At 38.8% G+C, this 21,599-nt stretch overlaps 1 protein-coding gene across 1 annotated transcript; it reads left to right on the plus strand.

Moving 5' to 3' along the window:
- Nucleotides 1–1,937: 1,937 nt before the first annotated feature.
- On the plus strand, nucleotides 1,938–20,508 carry CTH (cystathionine gamma-lyase). The gene is made up of 12 exons (XM_013945101.2): nucleotides 1,938–2,176; nucleotides 4,851–4,932; nucleotides 5,495–5,590; nucleotides 6,413–6,522; nucleotides 7,432–7,563; nucleotides 9,331–9,388; nucleotides 10,857–10,934; nucleotides 12,120–12,272; nucleotides 12,498–12,619; nucleotides 14,511–14,563; nucleotides 17,150–17,288; nucleotides 19,816–20,508. The coding sequence occupies exons 1-12, from the start codon at nucleotides 2,012–2,014 to the stop codon at nucleotides 19,840–19,842; spliced, it is 1,215 nt and encodes a 404-aa protein (XP_013800555.1). The 5' UTR covers nucleotides 1,938–2,011; the 3' UTR covers nucleotides 19,843–20,508.
- The last annotated feature ends 1,091 nt before the right edge of the window (nucleotides 20,509–21,599 follow it).

The raw sequence follows: 21,599 nt of genomic DNA on the forward strand, positions 1-21,599 counted from the left end.
GGAGGCGGCAACGGCGCTGAGGCGCGAGCTGCGCTGAGGGGAGGCGGGAGCGCTGCTGAGGCGGGAACGGCGCTGAGGGGAGGCGCGAGCGGCGCTGAGGCGCGAGCGGCGCTGAGGGGAGGCACGAGCGCTGCTGAGGCGGGAACGGTGCTGCGGGGAGGTGCGAGCGGCGCTGACAGGGGGCGCGAGCGCCGCTGAGGCGGGAACGGTGCTGAGGCAGGAACGGCGCTGAGGCGCGGCTGAACCCCCTGCCTAGGGTTTAAGCACAAGCTAGTGCATCCGCACTAAGAATATGCCCAGCATGTGTAGGGAAACAGCTGCTTTTTCTACAGGCAGCGGAAGCTCGCCCTTGTCTCATGGAGGCCGTGAACAAAATAAGGTATGTAAGGAGAGGGACCACCTGCTGTTACAACTAGGAGTTGTTTGTCGGCCGGACAGCTCGTCCTCCTTCCTTGCAGTGTTACTTCTTCTAACAAAAGGCTGTGCCTTTTTACAGGGGTCACATCACATCTCCTTGTACTATGTCTACCCTTGGACCTACAACACAGCTTCCAGCAATCAGCAAGTAGTAGCAGCTTCCTAATTAAGACATCAGCATCGGTTTGCTGAGTAGAACCACTCTCTCTAGTGCTGACATACACAAGGAAAGTACCCAGATTCTCGGTCCATTGCAGAAATCTGCTGTGATGACTCCTACGGATTTCTTCTAGATGCATTTATAAAGTGGTAATGTGGATCTAAGAGTGTCTTGGCTTGAGGTTTAGTTACTCAACTTTGGCGGTGTGTATTCTGTATGTTGTTGCATGCCAGAGGTGTAAGCAAACCACACATCAATGAAAAAAATCTGACCAGCCAGTTCACCTTATTTATAAAGAGAACAGAAGTGCGGGATTAGTTCACGGGTCGTGAAAAATCAAGCGATTTTTCACAACACTATCTCCTCAAAGCAAATCAGCATTCCTGCATCTCCTCTGGTGCTCCTTCTGTGAATCCTCTTCACTTCAGATCGGTGAGACAAGGAAAAGAAATAGGCTCTTAATGCTGTTCTGAACAAAATGTCATTCAGCTCCTTCATTAGCCCTCAGTTTCCTGTGTCTGGGAAGCTGCTTCATTCACCAAGGGAAAGGGAAATAAAAGGAAAAAAAAACAACAATGACTGTGAAACAAGTTTCTGGAGAATTCAGGGACCTGTACAAGCGGTATTTTTTTAAAACACACCCAAAAAGGGGGAAGACAAGACAGTCGTCCTTATGTCAGTATTTAAAGATGCATTATCATCTTTTAAAGAAACTGTGTTAGGTCTGTTCACTGTTTCCAGATTTCACTACAAAAGCTGCTTCTTTAGCATTAGTTATACAAGATTCTACTTACGATAATGGAATGAATCATTATTTTTAAAAAATGATGATGTGTCAAATTCCAGGGGGATGATTTTTTTTTACAAGGGGAAACAATCTACAATTTGGCCGAAGGATTAGATCTGCAGTGATAGACAAATTAGCCTTCCGGATGACTTCTTTCTTCACCCAGTTTGCATCATCTCCCATGCCAGGTGACCGAGAAGAATTCTAGGCAGAGACCACGAAACACAGTTTCTGCACCTGCTGTCATCAGCACGACAACAAAATTGCCTCCCGCATGTCTATTCATAATAAGGATTTTTAAATCTAAGTTTAAAAAAAGTCTTTTTTTTTTTTTTTTGCATTCATCTCTGTACTTCATTGGTTGCTCCACCAAGATTTTTCCGACCTTTTTATTTTAGAGAAAATTGAAGCCCATTTACAAACAGAACTTGAGAGGATCTCGTCGGGTCAGGGCCAGGGCCGGGTCCCGGATCGGGGCCGGTGCCGGGGCCCAAGGCCCCGGCCCCGGCCCCGGCCCCGGCCCCGGCCCCGGTCCGGGCCCCGGTCGGTTCCTCTTCCGGCGGCGGGGCCGGGGCGGGGGCGGCTCCGCCCGCGCCGGGCCCCTCGGGGCGGAGCGGCGCCGCGCAGGAGCCCAGAGCAGCGGGGCCATGGAGGGAGCCGGCGACAGCAGCGGGTTCCTGCCGCGTTTCGCCCACTTCGCCACGCAGGCCATCCACGCCGGGCAGGAGCCCGAGCAGTGGCGCTCCGCCGCCGTGGTGCCGCCGCTTTCTCTCTCCACCACCTTCAAGCAGCGGGCGCCGGGGCAGCACGCGGTGAGTGGCCGGCCTCGCGGACGCCGCTGGGTTTTCTTTTCTTCCCCTCTCCCCCGCAATTCTCTCCTGTCCCCCTCTCTCTCCCTGTCCCCCACGCGTGTTTCTCAAGGGTGCGGTGGGGGTGGTTTTCTGCAGCGGGTGCCGAGGCGCGGGGTGCAGAGCAGTCGGGAAATGCAGCGTTTAACGGACGGGGCAAGTGGTGGGGGGACTCCCGGGTCGAAACGCGTTGAAGGATGTGTTTCGTTATTTCGTTATTAAACATGGAGGGGTTGCATCTCGCCTTGAAGATGCTGTGACTTACCCTTGAAATTCAGGTTTCCTCACGGTGTCTGATTAGACGTGCAAAGTCACTGCAGGAGGGGAGGATCCTTTTTCCCCTTTTAAATCTTTAAAGCGTGTGTGACATCCCAAGCTGTTGTTTTTCCATCATGCTAGCTCCTGAAGCAAAAGGAACAAAACCAGTCTTATTGTAATTTTTTTTCCCCGTTGGAAAAGATAAGCTTTCCCACCATAGTCTGAAAGGCATATCGTCTGCCAGGAAGATTTTCAATTCGAAAGTCACATGAAGTTAAGTACTCGGGTTCCCTCTGTGACTGGACAGGCTTCCCTTTGATGCGTGCAAAGGGATTCAACTGAGGAAGCTGCCCACCATGTTAATGCCCTGGCATGTGTCAGGTGGTTTGCATGCGCCCAAAGGCTTTGGTGAACCAAGGGAGATAACAATATTGAACTTTGCTGCGAGGCCTGGACATTTCCTCATTTATACAGATTGTGTAAGAGGTTGCTTCAATTGTACTTCCAGATCTCAAATTTTCCATAAATATTTTGTGGAGGTCTTGAAGCACTTGAAGCGTTAAATTATCATGAAGTTCCTGATGGTCACAACGTGCGTGTGAGGGAAATAACACATTTTTTGAATTCATGAATCAGCATTTGCCCCAAGCCCTAATTCTGAACATCACGCTTTGCCAGTTCAGCAGTCGGAATTTGCCTCATGACCTTTGATCACTTACATAGACTAAAATTTTGAATACTTGTGAGCTGACAACAGATTAATTAACTTGTTGAAGAGCACAGAAGAAGTAGTCACAAGCTGCTGTACTTACATACTGTTAATAAAGTGAGCCACGTTCCTGCTGGAAGCTCGGTGAGAACAGTCTGTCAGATTCCTGAGTATGATGAAGTTGTCTTTAAACAGAAACCTTGAAAATACAAAAATACCAAGATGCTTAGCCAGGTTCTCTTGGTGACAAATGCATCCATGTGTGCATGATTTTTTTTTCTTGTTTAAGTTTTCAGTATTCATATAAAAACTATTGGATTCAAACCTGGAACTTGGCATGATTGCATGGCAGGAAAATATCTGAGCTTTCTGAAGAACTTTTTGACTGGTCTTTCCCAGTCTGGTACTGACCAGTGCCCTATAGCATTTATCAAGCAGAGGGTCATGGAGAAGGGACACTTCCTTTCTGATAAGAATGTGAGAATGAGTGGACTATGTCAGACCAAAGCCTTTTCTCCAACAGCAACCGAAGGTAGACAACTAGAAAAAAAGAGAAAGAATGTGGCAAGCAGTATGATATTTCTCCCAATACTCTCCCAGAAACCGTTTTCTGCTTGGGGATGTCCGTAAAGGGCTTGGAGACAGTTTTGGAGTTATTCTACTTGTTGTATTGGGTACTTAAATATCTTTTGGAAGCTGCTCAGATGATCATCTTAGTTTCAGTGTTAATTTCTGGGGATACGTGATCAAACGCAAACATTATAATATCTGGGTCTCAGAGATACAGATTGCTTTCAGTGAAGTCACCCTGAGCGGAAGGTACTCATCGTTTCACAGAATTGGGCCTCCTAGCCATCATAATTCAGATTTTGGCAAATAATTTGGTTTCTAGTTCATTTAGTAATTCTAAATGATGTAATTCCTGTTCATTTAGATAATCACTATAATAAGACAAATAATCAAAGATCGACTGCTGCTGTCTAGAACACAGATTCTCTTTAAAGAATGGAGAAATTAATTTTCTCTAAGTTCTTCCTTCATTGAGATACAGGCTGTGTTTTAGTCAATCAGCAGAGGTCTAGGTGTTTTTTTTTTTTTAATTAATGCTTAATTAAATTAAATTTATGCTTAATTAAATTAATTAAATTTAATTTGAAATGTTGCATGGCATTTAAATGTGCTTTAGATATTCAGATTTTAAAGGGGTGGCAGTCCATGAGATTAGTAAAGCTGTGTTGGTTGACAGCAGCTGAATAAATATCCAGCCATTGATTTTTTTCAAATGGAGTGATGAATGGCTAGTGACTGGAGCTGAACTGTAGACATCCCTTTAAAGCAAAATGAGCTTTTCGCTCCAAGATCAGTTAACACAAAATATGTCAATGTGTATTAAAATTCATACCAGATAAATCTAGGTAAAGCTCACATAGATGTCTTGCTAGAGCTCATGGGAGTCTTAATAACAAACAGATTTGTAAGGTAGGAGGGATGGATCCTACATTGTGTACGACAGCTTGATGTAGCCAGAAGACCATCCCGCTGTTACTGGAAAGGATGGATGCAAAGCCTGAGTGTTGAGGATGAGGACTTTTTAAGGAACCCAGGATTAGTATTGTACAAAACTTTCTCACTGCTCTCTTTTAAGTTATGTTTGTTTTGCTTTCACAATAGGGTTTTGAATATAGCCGGAGTGGAAATCCTACCCGAAATTGCCTAGAAAAGGCTGTAGCTGCACTGGATGGAGCTAAATACTGTAAGCAGTTAATGGTTTCCTTAAACAAGATGTCAGCACATGTATCTCTTGATAATGCTTTACAGTAGGCATGTATTGTGGAGGCAAGAATGTTGCGTTTTCACCAGCACTTGTATGACAGCAAGACTTTGACTACTGGTTAGGGGCATGAGCTGCTTTGATCTGTGTTGTGAAACTTAACATTCGGGAAAGTCCAGCTCAATCACTGGTCTTTGTATAATGACTTTACTTCTTTTTGCTGCATTTAATACCTAAGCTTAAACTTAAGTATGGTGTTTCATGCTGTAAATTCATCCCTGTGTAGCAGCACTGAATTCAGTGGTGTGAGCATGAACGGATCAGCACTTGCTATCAGACTTTGTTACCAGAGTTCACCGAGGGTTACACCTTATGTAAACAATGTCTATTGCTTTTAGTGAATCTACTTAGAGTGAGATAGCATAAGTGAGAGTGACAGAACAGGTTCCTTTTGAAAGCTAAGTAAGGAAAGTGAAGGCAAGTTTGACAGAGTTGTACCATACTAAAATATGATCCATCTGCCATTTACTGTTCTCTGTTTTAGGTTTAGCTTATGCTTCTGGCTTAGCTGCTACTGTGAATATTACTCACCTGTTAAAGGCAGGGGATACAATTATCTGTATGGATGATGTCTATGGAGGTAAGTAAAGCACATGTTTTTGGTCTTAATTGTGCAAATGATTTAAAGTACCTATTTGTATTTTTCATTAACCTTTTGAATTGCATGCTTCTGACCTTATTTTTCTTTAAAGCCTTTTCACTTCATGAGAACATGAGTACATGGTTTTTACAACGTGAGAATAGCATACAGTTTATTGTAGAAATATAGGTTTGGACTATGGGTCGGAGTTGTTTATAGTGTATTTATGTAATAGAATTTATATGTAGATCCATTCTTTGTGATTTAATTTATATATAGAGAGACATTTTTTGATAAAACAAAAAAGAAATATCAGTTTATTCTAATTATAATGCATTGTAAGATTGGGAATTGTCTTAGAGGCAGCCTGCCAATGTGAAAATACCTGTTAGAATAGCATATGATGACTGTGAATGTGTACTTTGGGACCAGCAGGAGGATTTCAGTTTCAGTTTAATTTACCCATTAAAAAAAGCCCAAACAGTATAATGCTATTAATTGAAAGTATTTCAGAAATCATTCTGATTCCATATTCCTATTACTTTTCCATGATGTTTAAAAATACAGCAATCTTTAAATCTTTTAGAAATAAAAGCATACTATTCTATCTTTTACAGTGTACAGCATAAAACTTGCACTCTGACTTTCCTTGGTTATATACAGGAGACTGGAGATCAGTGAAGGAATGTTAGTTTTATTTTGTACCTCAGTTCTTGCATTTTTTTCTCCCATCCTGTTAAATAAATTTAAAGCAAAACATTTCTTTAACAAGTCGCTTGCTCGCTCGCTCACTCACTCGCTCTCTTTTTTGTTGTTGTTAAGGTACAAACAGGTATTTCAGGAAAATAGCCATGAAAATGGGTTTGAACATCATTTTTGTTGACTGTACAAAATTGGAATGCCTGGAAGCTGCAATTACACCAGAGACCAAGGTAGGAGAGAGAAATTGCTAATCTTGTTTGCTTAATGTCCTTAGATAATTTTATTCTTGCTTCTTATATGGTCATATGATAGGCTTTTATTTAGTGTGCAAAATAAATAAATGCAATGCCTAGAAATTTTTAACTTCTTAAATCTCTTAGAAGCACTAGGAAATAGCACAATTTCAAAGTGCTTCAAGAGGGGGAATAGGAAATCATCTGCAAGCAATAAAGGCTTCTTCAGAGAAACATGTTGAAAAGGCCTGTTGAAAAGGGGAAAGAAGTCGGGAAGTAGTTAGTGGTGTCATAGCTATAATGTTATAAAAATGAATAAGCAGTGTTTTGGAGTGGTAATAGTTGATCTCGTGGAAGATAGTACAGCTGTAAAAGGCTTCCAAACTTTTGGACATAAAGTTTTCTTCTAGTATGTCAGGCATTCTTTAGCTATGAAGGACTTCAGTTCTCAAAAGCTTTGCTGTTTTTAACACATATCAGTTGTTTTCATGGAAAATAGTACCTCTCCCAAGGAATCTTGTCTTTCTTCAGTAATAACCCTTCCTTATTTACACTCTGCAAACTGAATGGAAAGCTGACACTCAACAAGTTAACATTAAAAAGCAGTTAAGACTTCAAAAACCATTTCTTAAAATAGAAATGTAGTATTTGTGTTGGTAGAACTGATGATAACAAAGTATCCTAAATGATACTGATGATGATAATTGATGATGATGAAAAGTAACTGGTGTTTATGTGTGAGAGAGGGGCCTGGATATTCAAGTATTGTTAGTTTTTTAGTCTGACACTATTAAAAATATATGAAAAGGAGGAAATGTTTGCTTTAAACACTGTGCAATATACATGCATCATCACCAGCATTGTAATGTCTCCAAACTGATGGTTTATATTGTTGAATTACTACAGCTTGTTTGGATTGAAACGCCTACAAACCCCACACTGAAGGTCATTGATATTCAAGGCTGTGCAGATGTAGTACATAAGCATAAAGATGTTCTTCTAGTAGTAGACAACACTTTTATGTCTGCATATTTCCAGGTAAACTGTTTGTTTGTTTACAATTATTCCATTATTTCAGTGTATTCAAAAGTACTTTTTTTGAAGTAGGAAGGACCACCAACAAAGAGCTGTGGTTTTGATCTGTGTACTTTAAAATTGCCTGCTGTAGTTCTAGGTACAACTGATGCACTGCTACTTTTTAAATTAGTAAAGATGGGATCCAAAGTATTTTATAGCTAGTTATATAGAAATATGATAACAGTAAAAACAACATAGCTCAACAGTTAAATAAACACACCGGATTGTTTTCAACATTCAGTATTTTGTTGAACATGTGGCTTAGAAGTTTATAATTTTGATCTCTGACAAGTCTCATAGTTTTTCTTCTTTTTTAACTAGAATACATGAAGTAAAGATAGTTTTTTAAATTACACAAATATTTCTAAATAATAAACTTCAAAGTCTTGTTCATCTTAATGTGGACTAGAAATATTCGTATATATTTCTCTGGACACCAAGCTAACCCCTTTATAATATAGGCCTAATGAAAAACTGTTTAGGTTTTTTTTTTTTTTTGAAGGATGAAACAAAAGGTGTCCTTGTGTTTGTTAAGGATATTGAGATCGTTATAATTTAAGAGAGGTTTATAAAAAGTGTTAATGCTTAGCTAAAGTGGCACTTGAGTTTGTCTTGCACACATCAAAGGCTTAGTGATTGTATATTTTTCTTTTCCTGTATCTATTTTCCTTCTGAAAGACACGTGCGTGGAAGAAGCAAAGTGAACATCTGGAAATAAGAGCTAGTTAAGATATCTTATATTGACCTGGTCTTAAGAGGAAGTCTGTTTTAATGATTAATTTCAGTAAGCATTAATAGGTAATGTCTTTAAACCCCTCAAGAATGCTGCTGACAGAAAGTACTAAGAAAATGGTAATTTTAGGGTGATTTTTTTTTTTATAGTAATATTGAATATAGAGGCACTGATGTTAATGCTATTATTGCAATGGCCAAGCATTGGGAATGCATGCCATCTTTGTTCCTTGAAAGGACTTCCACATTTAATCTGACAGCAGTGTTCTTTTGCTCTAAATCTGATTGCTTTATCACCTTTTAACACATTAGTACTCCTCAGTATTTATAATATGTTTAAATTTTGTGCAAAACTGTTACTTAGTTACTGATTAAAATAAGATTGTTCATTCCTTTTTGCCTATTAACATCTAGGTTTAACTCCCACCTTAAAAAGGCTTCTAGCAATAAAGTTGAACGGGTTAGAAAAGAGAGACTTGACAAACAAAACCCTTTGCACTTTCTTCAGGTTTCCAATTGTTCTTCCTATGTTGTATCACTAATACTGATACTTAGAAAGCTGGAAGATTTTTTTCTTTGAAAACTAAACCTTCTTTATTGTCTTGAGGCCTATATTTTAGACTGATTATCATTACTTATCCCCTCCTCAGCTAAGCAATATAACTAATTTTTCATAAGTGTGAATGGGCTGAAGGTTAAGTGCATTCAGTTCATTCAAATTAATTGCTCCTGTCTCTGAAGCCAGTGAAAGTTAGACTGGTACCTTTGAATCACACTTTATTGTGTGTTCTTTTTATTGTGCTTATCATGAATTCAGAGTAATTTTTGTTACATTCTGTCTTTCTTCATCCTGTTATTTTTGCATTAAGGTTTTGATCTTGGTTTCTGTGTCTGTTGTTACTTTCTGGTTTTGATCACAGCATTTCTGGACAGTTTGGGAAGGGCTAGAGTGCAAAAATAACTTTAATCAGACCTATTATTTTCATTTCATTTTAGCGTCCTTTATCTTTGGGGGCTGATATTTGTATGTATTCTGCAACCAAATACATGAATGGTAAGTATTTGGATTCCACACAACTCAGGCTGGTTGTTTCAAAGCCATTCCAAGTACCACAGAATCTTTGTGTTACCTCTTGAACCTCTTCCATGTCTCACAGAAGCTTCTACATTCATTTTGCCTTGGAGAAATCTATATATAGCTATTGCCAACTTGCTGCTAACAGCAGCAGTGAGTGATGTTGTGCAAACACAGTTTGCACTGTGATAGTGTCCAGATGGTTTGCCTTAATGAAAAGAACAAATCCATGAGATAAAACTGTATTTCTCAAACCCAGGCTCCCTCCAGGTTTGGCTGGTTTTACAGTGTTCAGAATGGAGCAGTCCTGGATAAGAAACCAACAGCAGCTGTTGGAAATACACCACGCACACATACACCCATCTGTAAAACTAAACAGTCGGCCACAGTTGGCTGGGGTCACCTCACAGAGCCTTAGTCCCTTTGTGGGTGCTGACTGCTGGCATAATTGGTGCTGTGCAGTGACAGTTTGCTCTAGAAGCACTCTGTCCTGACCAGATTCACTGGATTCCAGCCACTGTAATCTCCTTCAACATCCTTTCTCTCTTGCATGTACCATTTCCTTACACATCCTTGCCAGTCAGAGCTTTGGCCTCTGCTCATGCTATGTATGCCCTTTTCCTGATGTGCATCCTCTCCCACTAATCTTCTCTCACTACATCTGCTCTGGCTGCCTTCCTTTCTGCCAACAGCTGCAGGCAGTTCATGAAAGTGAATGCATCCGCCAGTAATTCTTAGATAGACCATTAGTTTCAGTCTGAGGAGTCTTAATAGCTCCTAAACTATTCCTGAGGAAAGAAATACTGACATGACTTTGAAGCACTGTACCTATAGGTGCTTGTAGCCACGTTAGCTTTAATCTGGCTGCAACACAGCAAAGGGACATCAGCGCAAGGTAGCTGCCAGAAGAGATATTAAGGTTGAAGGAAGATTTTACATGGCTCTGTTGGAGCCTGTTCAAAAGCATATTCATTGTGTTGTTTCCCAAACAATCCAGACTAAAATACAGGTTTACTGTGCTACCTGTGCTGTAACCACATGTTCTCATTGTGGTACAGATAAAAGTGGAAGTGTTCTAGCTGCTGTTTGTTCTTGCTAAAGCAGCAGTCTGTGTTGCCTATCTGCTCCACAGGAACACATTTGATTTCTGGACAAGGTCCTGCTTTCTGTCTGTTAGCTGTAGTGGGTATGGTAAGTATCTGGGGGCATGAGAAGAGATCACACAACATGCGACATTGCCAAATGCTAACCATAACTTCAGAAGAAGCTGAAATCTGCCTTATGATTCACGTGTTGGTACAGGAAGGACAACTGTAGCAATGAGGAGTCCAGTGTCTTGAAAATATGGGACTGTATTAGCACCAAGACTGAAAAAATGAGTTTATTGCAGAACCCTGGAGCAGATGGAGTGGCTAACATTGTTCTCGTGTTCTCCCTGCATTTTTAGGGCACAGCGATGTTGTAATGGGACTTGTTTCGGTAAATTGTGATGATCTCTATGAAAGGCTCAAATTCTTACAAAACTGTAAGTAATCAATGTAGGAAATAACTTAAAATGCATTATATTCAATTATTATATTCAAATATACCAGTTCATAATGGAAAACGTTGCATATACACAAGCATGAATTCTGTCTCTAGAGATGTAGCCCAAGCATGTAAATGTGAGGAAATGTAAATGACTGGAGCGAAAGTAGTAAAACATACGTAGGAAACCTAAATTCTGTTCCCTGCCTTTCCTAAGTACGTGGCATGGCCTTATGCAAACATGACAGCTTTCGTTATACCCCCATGGCTTCTCGGTCAAATGAAGTTAATGACACTGGTCTTCTCTCAAAAGCACTTCATAGCTGCTAATGGAAGAATACTCGATTATGTGTTCTGTGCTTTTTTTTCTGCCATTTTGTTTGTTTATAAATTGGAGGAAAGTTGTTCTTAAATTTCAATGCCTGACAACAAATGGTTGAAATCAGGGCTGTTCAGTCTATGGCTTGAACTATGAACTATGCCCTTTTCTGTGGGCAGTTCAGGGGACTGGCGAAATGAGATGAATTGTCTGGCGGTAGCTGCTTGAATCCAAGCACCATCAGTCTCTGAAGGATTAAAGTTGAGACCACGGCAAAAAGCACGCAATCTTTTCCTGTATTCACTTGACTTCACACATAAGACCTTTAAATGATGCATTTATTTAATTTCATCTAACTTATGTCAATTATATTTGGGCTTTTTTTAACTCATTCACAAATCAGAGGATTCAGCTAATGTAGAATTTTCATATATAGTTTGATTTTAACAATAGAATTTTACTGCCTCATAATGAATAGTGTTCTGTCTGCCTCCTGTCTGCTACAGAAGGAGTAAAGGTGTATTAGGTCTAGCAGATTTCATCCTCAAGTCTGCAGTTTATTAATTCAGCTCATTAATTGCTTTCATGTGTATGTGAGATGGGGAGGACAGATGACATCGAATTTGTCTTTCCCCTTGTCTTGTTCTAACTTTAGAGTATTTATACCTTGGTATCAGAGTGCTACATTTGAGTTTTCAAGGTCCAAAGTAAATTCTGTGCAGATGGAAGCCAAGTTCCAGTAGGAATCAGTAGGAATTTTATCTGTTTGCTTCAGGGGTTAGCTTGGAAATTAGTACTGTTATTTAGTTATATCAAAAAAGCCCTCTTTATTTTATGTGTAATTTTGTCTTTTAATTTCTGTAGCTCTTGGAGCTGTTCCGTCTCCTTTTGACTGTTATCTATGCAATCGTGGTTTGAAGACACTGCAAATCCGGATGAAGCAACATTTCCACAATGCATTGGCTGTTGCTCGATTTCTTGAGTCAGACTCCCGTGTGGAGAAAGTCATTTTTCCTGGTAGGTTGGCCTGTCTTCAAAGCAGGTGACATCTTGGAATGGCATGCATTTGAGTACTGTAATACTGTCATTTATATACCCTTAACATTTGATGACTCTAGGTGTCTACCTTGGCAATGGCCTTTTCATGTGAAGTGTTTTTCCACGGTTTATGGTGACTTGCTTTTGTCTTTGAAGGGATGGTAATTAACATAAACAAACTTCTACACATATTACTAATTTCAGGATTGCCTTCACACCCTCAGCATGAGTTGGTCAAGCGGCAGTGTACTGGCTGTCCTGGAATGATAACCATTTATATTAAAGGAAATCTTGAACATGCTGTTACTTTTCTCAAGAATTTAAAGGTAAATGACATTAAATATATGCTACCCTAAAGTGAATTGAATCTGTCCTTTTGAGTGTGATAATGGTAGGAAGTGGTTTTCCTTGGGGCAGGGAGAGACTTCCTCTACGCTTGCAAAGCTCCTTATTTCTTTTGGGTGTATCCATCTTGGAAATAATAGATTGTCTGCAACACTAATGAGAGGGAAGAAAAGGATGCCTCAACCTCAAGGATGTCTCATTTAAAGTGTCTGTTTACACAGTATTGTGTTCTATGTCCAGGTTAGCCCAGGTATTGCTTCTAATAAAGTACTTGCGTAGTAGCCTTTTACAATTGGCCACAGTATTTGAAAGCAGAGAAGCTGTGGCTGGTGTAATACTATGGTAATATTTCAAAGCACTTGTCAGGAGAAAATCCTGGTGAGAAATAATATGAATCATGAAACAAAGAAGGAGCCCCTCAGTTTAGAGAATAGTTGTTTGTTTATTTTATGAGCCATAGGATTTTGGTTTTGGTCTTCGTAATTCATGCATTCTGTCTGTACTCTTTAATGTATATGTAAGTCTTGGCCTCTGGTTAATTTGCATTCTGCTCTTCTTTTTGTTTTTTAATCATGGAAAAACAGATCAGTAATAACTGACAAAGGCAAAATAGAACTTCCTCGCCCTCCTTGTCTTGCTCACCTGCCAGTTAATGTCATCAGCAGAAAATGTATATACTAACAAAATAATTTTCCCACAGAATGTCCTTTTGAATGAGAGTGAGTATTTAATCCTGGTGCAGGAGATCAAGCAGATGTGCCAACAAGTTAGAGTGCGGAAGCACGTTCCAGAAGATACAGTCCCCTATGAGCATATTCGCTTCGCGCCTTTGACTTGGCCAATCATCAGTTTGTCACTAGGCTGATTTAAAAAAAAGTAAGGCCAATGCTTTACACCAAGCTGAGACAAGAGGATTCTCTGGTTGATAGGTTGGTTGTGGGTTTTCTGTGGCCTTGCTGAGTACAAAAGAAAAAAAGCCAATATGAGCAACCAGAAGTGCAGAGAAATAGAGGGCAGTAAATACATTCCTAAGCAGACAAATTGAACAAATCGTGCCTGTGTATCTGAGTGCGGCCAACCCTCTAGAGAGCTCCTTTGTCATCCAGGAATATATGCATAATTTAAAGATCAGTGTTAAAAAACCTTAACTAGTGGAAAGCAGTTCTCAAACACAAGTTCTAGAAATTTAGGATGTGCTTCAAAATACTAAACTAATCTTCAGTGAAAATAAATCTGTTCAGTCTTATTGGAAGCATCTTAAAGGTTTTTTTCTTTTCTTTTTTTTTTCTACATCAGTTCTGCCTTTGGCCAGCCTAAAAAGTATGTTACATGTGAATATTGATAAGTGATGGTGATGATGGAGAAGAATAGACAAGGATATGATATAGTCAGTTAAACCATAATCTAAATTTGTAAGATATGAGCCTGGTTTTATTCAGGCAGATGGTTTTATCCCTTCTCTGACTAGAATGAACCCATTGGTAGGCCCCAGGCAGAATCCTCTCCCTAATGTTATTTTCCCTGCTGATCTTCCCCGTCTGCATCGCTCTCCGTGCATTGCATTATGGGAGCTACTTTTGAGTTATATTTGCTCAACATGGGAATATTTTAATTTCAGTTTTGTATCAGTGCCTTTTATAGTCATTTTAGGAAAAATCTATTTTTAATCTTAATAGTTAACTTGAAAATGTCCACCTTTTTTTCCTTATTACAGCTAATATTTTTCATAATATAAAAGTTATTGTAGAAAACTTTAGCAAAAGTATACAAAAATAAGAAAATTAAAAGTTCCTGTTTCTTTCACTGTCTCTTTCTAAGCTTTCGTACCTTTATATTTTTTATTTTAACTTCTGTTTACTTTTTTTGCTGTAGCTTTTTGCACTGGCTGAGAGTCTGGGAGGATATGAAAGTCTAGCAGAGCATCCGTAAGTCATTTTTCACCTTAAAAGTCTATTAAGAAAAATTCTGAAAAGCTTCACAGTAGCAAAAGAGTTTCCGATGTATTTTTATGGTAGTTCTAAAATTTACTAGTATAAAAAGCTATAATGTTTTGCATATAATTGAGCTCCAAGGATAGTATGTCGTATAACACAAAAACAATGGCTACTCCAGAAGTCAGTGCGACTTTTTTAAGTGCAAGAAGAACACGACCTCCTACATTAAAATATTCCTGAATGATAATAGATTGTTCCAAATCTAACCCAAAGAGGTAAGAAATATCACACCCTTCAGCATTGTGGAGTGTTTGAGGGGGCCAGAACTGGAGCAACCCTTGGAAGCCCCCTAATAGTGTTGGGATGGTGCAGCATTTGCAAGAGTGCAAAGATGCGCACCTAAGGTGTCCTTGTCCCAGCTGGGCTGCAGGTTTCAAATTTTGCTGCTTAGGGCTTAGCCAAAGCACATGTGGTCTCTGTGCCTGGTCTTGAACTCCTTTGCCTAGGTAAACCTTCTTTAGCACTCACACTCTCTCAGTTATAATTAGACCTGCATATTAAATATATATCCAAGTAGGTTCATCAACATTCACTTTTCTTTCCCCCTCCCCAAAATGCTTTATGGTGCCATTGGCTGAGTTTTAAATTAGGCTAATAGGTCTTATATCCATTGAGCAAATTGTTTTAGAGCCATTGTAAATTTTAACAATTTTTTTTCACTATTTTCAGCAATACTATGCTAATACTTTCCAAGTTTCCTTGTTTAATCTGGAAGACTGAGCTGCAAAGTACTGTGCTATCAAATCCAAGAAATCAGTATTTTTAGTATTGAGTCTGTTTGATCTTACTACTGTGAGGAAAAATGACTGCCATTCTAACTGCTTACACAAGAGGGCATCTTCAGTACCTTAAACTGAATTGCATCTGTCTTCATGTCAGGCGGTTTTGCAAGGATTTTGGTAATACTTAGCTGCCTCTGCCCAAAGCAATTGGTCAGGTAGATCTGTAGAATTTTCAGAGAAAGTAGCTGTTTAGACTCCTATCAAGTCATTGCAACCAGTAGTGAAAATTAACATAATGTTGTTGCACCATTATCTTTTTTCTTTTTTAACCTGCTGATATTTGGGTGGGGGTCATTTACCTGCATGATTTACCAAATAGAGATAAGCAAGAGTGTTTATTTAAAAAAAAAAAAAGTTTAAAATGGAATTTTTATTTAATTGGATACATAAATCCAATTTGCTCTTATAAAAAAAATTTACATAGAAAGTTATGATTAAATTTATGTGCTAAATCATTTTAGTTACTCATTTTAGAATAACCCCAAATCTTAAACATTCAAACATCTGAAAGATAGTTGCTAACTGGTGGAAGTCACTGGCTGAGCATATGGGGGAAATAGCTTCTTATGCAGGTACAGAGAGAATAAACGCTTCAGTGTAAGTAGTACCATTTGACAAGTGATCTGAGCAACCAGAGGTTAAAAAGATTGGGAGATTTCTTTCAGTCTATGAATAAAAACTAAGTATGAGAAAATGTGATCTAGTATTTTTAAAATGTTGAAGAATATAAAGCAACCATTTCATTTTAAAAGAGAATTTTCTGTATTTGATGTTTAATAATCCAGTATTTGAGTAACTTTTCTTTCCTATACATCCAGTGCACTTATTCCACAAATTAATGCTTACAAGTGTTGTTCATGTGTCTCATTTGGACTACAGTTCAAATACTTTGACATAAATTATGCATAAAATAACTTAGAAAAAAGTGGCATTATTCATAATTTTCTAAAAGTATAAAACTGAAGAGAATTAGTGTGCATATACATGATATTTATTTAAATAATTGTTAAAGTATTCTTAAATAGAAAAGTGGTAAATTTTGTGTAAATATTATTAAATTAATAACCATTGCAAAGTATTGATTTGCAACCAATGAAAATCAGTCTTTTTTCAGGAAATGTCATAAGTGTGGATACAAAACAAGATTTAAAAAACCTGATTGTAGTCAAAGATTCTACTTGTTGATTTGAACCACTTTATTTTAAGTCTGGTGTACAGGACACTGTTCTACCTTCACTTGGGGACTCGGGTGGCTCCTTTCTGTAAGCAGGGGAAATCTTAGGCTAATGATTTCAAAGTTGCCCTAGCTGCTTTTTGATCGAGAAGGCATCTCTCTGATGGAGAGGTGCAAATCCTTCTATAATATTGCTGTATCTCCATATGCTTAAAGTAGAGCTTTTAGATCCTCTTTTTCTGAAAATTAAAAAAAAAAATCTGGAAGGAAGAGGAGTAGGATTTTTTTCTCCTCTTTCAGTTCCACTTTTTTTTCATGATCTGTAGTTTGGAATTACTGCACTGAAACACTTGGAGATACAAGTCACTGACTTCACTGAAGTTCACTTAATTTGCAGTGACTGACAATATGATATCTTCAATCTATAGGTTAACTAGCAGGTGATACAAAATAGGTATGAAATCTTCGTGCGACTACAGGGAATGCTGGCAAGTAACCAGTGTGGTTGGTCTCTACCAATAACAATAAAAGCTTCTTAAAAAAACTATTTTTTTCTTTCAGAGCCATCATGACTCACTCTTCAGTGCCTAAGGAGGATAGGGAGGCTCTTGGAATCAGCGATACATTAATTCGTCTATCAGTTGGTTTGGAAGATGAAGAAGATTTACTGGAAGACCTAGATCAAGCTCTGAAAGCTGCAGTAAGTTGGTTGTTATCTTAATGCCATCACTACAAAAAAAATTTCCCCTCTAATCATCTGTCTTTCTAACTAATCACATGTGAGCTCTAACAGTTTTACTGAGTCTCAGGAGTAAGTTGCTAGTTAACTAACAAGTGCAGCAACTGTCTCCTGGTAATTTTTACCTCACTTAATTTTTAAAGTACTCCTAAACATGCCTTGCAGAGTGTGCATACATTTTTCAAGTTTTCCTTATTAACATTCTCTTTGCATCGAGGTTTACAACCCTTGTCAGTCACAGTCCAAATTCATGTAGATTCCTACTGCAAACGGATGGTGTCCTTAGAGTCTGAGTGATAGGGATAGCTGATAAAGTTAGGGCAAATGGAGACTCTCATATAGGCAGTGAAGTGCTTAATAAGCATGTATGTACTTTGAAATTTTCATGTCATAATTTTAGAGAGGGTTAAATATATTAAGCAGCTTCAATAAAAGAGCTTCCACCAGATAGTAACTCCTATATTTGAGTAGCATTATTTCCTTTATAGGCAAGGGAGTATTCCTACTCCTCTACCTAAAGTTCTGTATTTCAGACAATAGATTAAAATATGATTCCATATTGTGTCTTTTCTTCTCAAGGCAGATCTTCTAAAACACATTAAGTGTATATGTGTATGTGTTTGTTTGTGTGTATACATACATGCACATGTATAGAGTAGAGACTAATGAAATATTTCTTGCTTGGTCCTATACAGATTTGGATAGGCCTGTGTTGTGACTGATAGAATAATAGTTTTTCCTGCAAGTTTTTTTTAATTACTCTTTTCTTACTGGAGTGGATTAGACGTACCTGAAAAATATAAAGTAGGGGCACTTGGCTTTGAACTGGTGCATCAATCTGATGCATACTATTTGGAAGCTGCAGACTCGCAGTTTGATGTATCAGTATTTCAGTGCAGAATATGCTATGTAGTACTGTCCTTTCTATTTATCATGTTGTAACTTATCAAGGGCATTGCCAGTGTCTTTGGTTTCTGCAGTAGTGAATAATTGGTTACGTAAATTTCACTGATCATCCTAGAAAGTAGATCATGTCATCCGATAGGTCCTTTCTCTTTCCCAGAAAGAGATCCCTGACCTTTTGGTATGCAGGAGAATTCCTTGTGATTTAAAATCTCATGACAGCTTCAAATCTGAATATATGAGCAAGACATGCGAAGCAGATGTCCTTAGGCCTACCCACCCACTCTGATTTAACCTCTAATTACGTCTAGTCTCCAGAGCTTCAGTGGAAGTCTAAAAACCCTTCCAACCTTCAGAAGCATAATTGTGTGTTGGGGAGAGGAAGGAGAGCTTCCTCCTGATCTTACAGGCAACAAACAGAGCCCAGAGGCATGGGATGGCCACAGGCAAAGCGTGAGCCCTTTCAGATGCCATTGTAGATCCATTACCCAAGGATGTGCACTAGATCTTTGGTTCCTGTTGCAAGCTCGATTTTTGTTCTCAGAAACTGCCAAGTGTCGTCAAACAATCCCATCCAGAAAACTTCTTGTTCTGTCTTTACAATTCTAGGTTCCTTTCCCAAGTATCCCGTTTGTCTGGTATAGAAATTCACTTCTGGAAAGTTAGAAACTTCTGATTTCCGAAATCTAATCATATTCCTAACCTGTTTATATCCACTTGATCACACATTGCTCCCACGCAGGCAAGCTTGGGTATTAAACGTGTTGCTACCCCACAATGAAAAAGTTTCATCAGGGCAGTGTGCTCTCTGCCACGCTATGAGAAGTGTTCTCCCTCCCAAGATAGTTTGGGGGGGGGGGTCAAAGAGAATGAGGGAGGCACAAGGTAAATCAAGGATTGCGGCAAAGCACGTGCTTAAGAGGGGCTTCAGCAAACGATGCACTAAAATTTAGTAAATAACCACACTGTAAAAGCATGAGTTTCCTTCTTCCCTTCCTCCTGCTTGTACTTTCATACTGTCAGAGCACCATAACTCTCGTTGGTTTGTTTTCTTCTCCTGGGGATTCTGAGGATTCGTTAACTCCTCAGGAGTCCTCGCGATGCTTAGTACAGAGTTCAGTGGAAAGACGGAGTCAGTCTTTACTTGACCGTGAATCAGCTCTAAGTCAATGGCAGAGGTAGAAGTAGATTCAGTACTGCCTTGTTTTCCTCCAACACCTCTGCTGGTAGGTACCAGCATCCCAAAAAACAATTAGAAAAATTAAGGTGTTTGAAATTAGTTTTGTTTGAGAGAACATGATGTTACTAGCAGATAAAATATAAATCTGAGCCCTGCAGCAATTGTAGCAAATGTATAGTAGTTTGATACACTGCACAGCCAGGAAGTTATTTTTTTCTTTCATTGGTGATATGGAAAGTTAATAAAAATTAGCAATAATAACTGCATGTGTTTCTACATGCCAGTATAGAGCACAAAGATAACTTGGTGCTACTCTGTATTATTCTTACATGCTGAAAATGGAGTGGTGCATGGTTGATATAGGTGCATAGTATAATTATCTCATACTTTTCCTTCTTACTGCAGTTTCCAGAGAATAAGACTTTCAACTAACATCTAAAACCTGAATTTGGAAGTTGAACGTTAAACGGCTAAAGAAGATGACATGAAAAGTCAAACTGCTAGCAGTTTTCCTTGGATTTGCCTTTGAGAATTGAAATCTGTTCAATCAAACTCTAGATTCCCGGGGAGTTTTTCCTTTGTGCCATTATGTTCATTCTGTTAATGTCTGTTTGTATGTTGGTTACACACTATTGCGCAAACCTTACACTCTCCTCTGTGTCCATTTCTGGTTGTACTGTAATTCTTACCACTGGAATTTAAGAAGTCAATTTATGTTTGAGAGAAGCTGTGATATATACTCAGGAATATTATGGCCAGTTCTCTCAGTGGAAATTAATGTTTCTCATTTGTCATGCTAATGCTAAGAGGATGTTATATCTCTAGGGTTTGTTTCTGTTAATTAATTTTTCACATCACTTCAAAACCAACAGTATTCTTGAATATCATTGATACAATTCAGATTTTTTAATGACACTGGAAATTTTTCCACCCTCTGATATTTTATGGAGTATTGAAAATGAAGCAAAATCCAATATCTGATACCTAATGGTGACTTTCTGAAGATGATTCTTTGGCTTTTAAAAAAAATCACTTAACTGTGTTAGTGATTTGCTATATATTTGGAGTTGGAATTTGTTAATTAAAAGATACTTTGCATTTCCCTGTTTTTGTTACTACTTTTGGTATTTGAACATACTACTTACATTCAAAGTCAATTGATAAAGTGACCCTGGATTTGTTTAAGTTCTCCTATAGGAAAATGATTTCATCAGTGTTTTTAATTTTGTCAAGAAAAAAAGAGATACAAATTGTTATACGTTGGAATTTATCATGCAAATTGCAACATTCCCACAAGCAAGGATTTCCATCAGACAGTAGACACTGACTCACAAAATGGCATTTATTCAGATTAGTGGTTTGCTGCATTGGATTTGTTGGTGCTTTGAAGTTCTGTAGACTTACGGTTCTGTGTGTTGGTCTGCCACAGTGATGAGGGCAGTGCATATACTAAAATAGGAGTCAGCTCCATGTTTCAAGTGAAGATCTTAATAGTCTGTGTTTTGCCTCTGCAAATACCCCAGTGAAGATGCTGAGGCTGTGTCTGAAGTTAGATCTGAAAGCGCAACTTGAGCACATCCCAGCTACCGATCTAGGCAAGAGGCATGCGTGTAGCAGTTCTGCTTTCCCCACCACTCACTTGTCTGGGTTCTGCAGGAAGGAAGCTGGAGCAGAAGGAGGCTGTGACTGTCTTGGGGCAGGTCTCTTATCTGGATAATAGACACCAGAAGCCTCAGCAAACTGCGTACTTGGATTAAGTGATCGGTGGGTTATCTGAAGTTGAGGTAGAACATTTCACGTATGCAGAATAGACATAAACCCTCGTGCCTGCTTCCTTGAGGTGGAATTTGTGTTGATTTTTTTTTTCCTTTTTTTTCCTCCGTCTAAAGATATGTGGTGAATAACCACAAAAGAAGCAAAAATTCCATAGGTATTTGTTACAAGACTGACCACACACATCTTTTTGGTAAGGTTTAAAAACTTTTACCTTTCCCAAACTACATGGAAATTAGACTTGAAGTTTTTCCTGTGTCTCTAGTTTTGTTTTCTAAGAATGAGAGCTGATATTAAATGATAGTTTTGTGAGTTTTCACTCATTAGCTGATTAAATGTTGATTTATAATATTGTATAGAATATAGTAAGTAGAACATACATAAGTGAGACGAGTGGGCTGTAACTGGCTGTACAG

The sequence above is a fragment of the Apteryx mantelli genome, chromosome 8 (assembly GCF_036417845.1).
Source record: "Apteryx mantelli isolate bAptMan1 chromosome 8, bAptMan1.hap1, whole genome shotgun sequence".
Taxonomy (NCBI): domain Eukaryota; kingdom Metazoa; phylum Chordata; class Aves; order Apterygiformes; family Apterygidae; genus Apteryx; species Apteryx mantelli.

Bases quoted from the DNA above. Each gene is read 5' to 3' on its own strand.
- CTH (XM_013945101.2), top strand. From the start codon at position 2,012: ATGGAGGGAGCCGGCGACAGCAGCGGGTTCCTGCCGCGTTTCGCCCAC. The intron at 12,273-12,497 runs GTAGGTTGGCCT...TACTAATTTCAG, and splicing joins GGAGAAAGTCATTTTTCCTG to GATTGCCTTCACACCCTCAG. The intron at 17,289-19,815 runs GTAAGTTGGTTG...TTCTTACTGCAG, and splicing joins ATCAAGCTCTGAAAGCTGCA to TTTCCAGAGAATAAGACTTT.